Source organism: Trypanosoma equiperdum (genome assembly GCF_001457755.1).
Source record: "Trypanosoma equiperdum strain OVI genome assembly, contig: ctg_658, whole genome shotgun sequence".
Taxonomy (NCBI): Eukaryota; Euglenozoa; class Kinetoplastea; order Trypanosomatida; family Trypanosomatidae; genus Trypanosoma; species Trypanosoma equiperdum.
In genome coordinates, this window is record NW_027124596.1 from 1,428 (window position 1) to 3,852 (window position 2,425).

Consider the following 2,425-nt stretch of genomic DNA (forward strand, 5'->3'; position numbering starts at 1 on the left):
AACCAACGGATTGTTACTGTTACTGCGGTTAAACCACAGCACCACTGAAGGAGGGAGGTGGGGAGAGCTGAGTGCGTGGACAACAGTTATCGGAAGCCCACAAGTTTCATCGGGGAAAAGGATAAAACAACAGCAATAAAACGAGGCACCCCAAAATAACAACAACAAAAAAAAAGAAAACAATGCAAAACTAGGTAAGAAACTCCTGCTCACAAACGTGAAAGAGTGGAATACGTATACTGATCTTTACCGCCAGTATCAACGCGCAAATTTAACGGATCCCTTTCGTCCAGAAGGAAAGTTTAAAGGGGAAACCCTCGATTCCAGAGATCAAGTCCAATATCAAGTGGTGTCGTGTGCACGCGAGGGTTTCTCCTATCTCCATCCCTTCACGCAACCCACATCCATTTCAGTCCGCAGGCTTGTCGACAGCGCGGAGGACCGAGCACGATTTCCTGGGTCGTTTCCTCTGCGCATATGCGCGGTCCTTCGCCAACATTTGCCGCGTTTCCCACGAAATATTTAAGCCAGGGATGGATGCTGTTGTGGGACCGTCGCATGCGCATCCGGTGCAAACTCCGAGATACATCAGATGATCCGCCACAGATGGATAATCCAAGCTGTCACTGCAACAATAGTCCTCCCCTACACTTCCCGTGGAAAAGTTAATATCGTCCATATCGCTGCAGTTCAGGCACTCCAACGGATCATCATACTTAAACCACAGTTCGTGTGACGCATGCACATAACCCATGAACAATGGTGGAAGGTGGGGAACAATGTCCTTTCGGTGCACGGCGCGGTAGGACTCATGGCTCCCGCTACGGAACAATGTTTTCACCCACTGTACAAAGGCAGGGTTTCCTACGCGTGGCTTCCCAAACGTATAGAGCTGTACTGACGGGTAATTGCCACCTTGAAGTGATGGCACTACTGGAGGGGAAGACATTAAATCAACAGCTGTGAGGAGGGCGAGGGCTCCACCAAGGCTATGTCCTGTGATGAGAACTGGAAAATTTGGTTCCGACACAATTAGCTCATGTAGCGCTTGCCGTACTTGTGCCCTAAGTGACTCGAAAGCATCGAAAAAGCCTCTGTGAACCAAACAATTTTCGCAGCTCGCGTTGGGGTATGGAGTCCCCCAATACTTTATGTCGTCCACCCAGTTGGCGATATTCAGGGAACCCCTGAACGCTACTACAATTTTACCTTCGCTCGTCCCTGCAAACGCCAGTGTGCCCTCCGTTTTATTCTCAAACAGCCCCTTCAAGACGAACGCAGACTCATTACGACATGCCGCACAGGTCCAATTACGGATGAGGTCGGCATTGCAATACGAAACCTTGGAAAAGTTTAAAGCAGACAACGCCGTCTCCTCCGAGTAGTCGGCAAAGGCATATTTAAAATGTACCGGGAAACTGAATAAACAAACGATAACGATGGGGGCGAGGTTGGAGAGTGAGTTGCGGAACGAAGAATACGGGCGCGCCATGTGGTTGCCTTTCCGCTCACTCATCTTTTGTCGATGCGATCGACGGGCAAAACAGAGAATTGTTTTTGAATACAGATTGGTGTGTATTGATATCTACGACCCTGCTCACTGTCTTGCAAACCAACAAGAAACAACACGGAGATGAAGCTGTAACGACGGAAACGACACAACAAAATGGGAGGCAAGACATCAAAACATTTCCATATTACAAATAGGACCAAAAGAATAAAAGTGAACAGGCAGAACTAAGTCAAAGAGAATTTACCGACACGTTATTCACTTCATTCGCAATGCCACTCCCCGCAACCATCGGTCAGAGACCGTTCCTACTGCGATGTGCAGGCGATAACCAACTTAGTCGTTGTCTCATCGCTTTTTCTTTTTTTTTCTTCTGATTTTCCTCCTCCCTTGTTGGGGGGGGGGGGGTCAACTTCCCACTAGTGTGAACATCAGCCACCGCCGTGGAGTATTTTGGCATCTCAGTGATAAGTTCGTGTGCGCGATGCTGCCAACCGCACAGCGTCACACGCACGGGAACCGAAGATGACGAGGCAGTATAGCAACAAGAGGCGGTTGTTCTCTGTACCCTAGGATATCATGACGGTAACGTAACATTTTTTTTTCCATATGGGGAATTCTGCGGCTGCATGAGTTCCCCCGCCTAAGCGGATGACGTAATGCTTTTTCTTTTCCCCCTCAGCGGTTGTCACATTGACGCGGATTGCTCCTGGAGTTGAGGACCCATCGTTGCCACTGTTGATGCTATCGTTATATTGACCATTACCACTGCTCTCATTGTGACGTCAACAGCCCATGAAGTGCGCCAACGACAGCCGGCGCTGCGAAAGCCTTTATTTGCACCTTATTTCTCCAACAATGACAGTCGCGGAAAGCATACCCCTATGTAGCACTGTGGTGGGTCACAGCGCAGTT

At 49.0% G+C, this 2,425-nt stretch overlaps 1 pseudogene across 1 annotated transcript; it reads right to left on the bottom strand.

Annotated features, from left to right (window-relative positions):
* Window positions 1-409: 409 nt before the first annotated feature.
* On the bottom strand, window positions 410-1,516 carry TEOVI_000308400:pseudogene (annotated as a pseudogene). The gene has a single exon. A coding segment is annotated over exon 1 (1,107 nt).
* Between the last annotated feature and the right edge of the window lie 909 nt (window positions 1,517-2,425).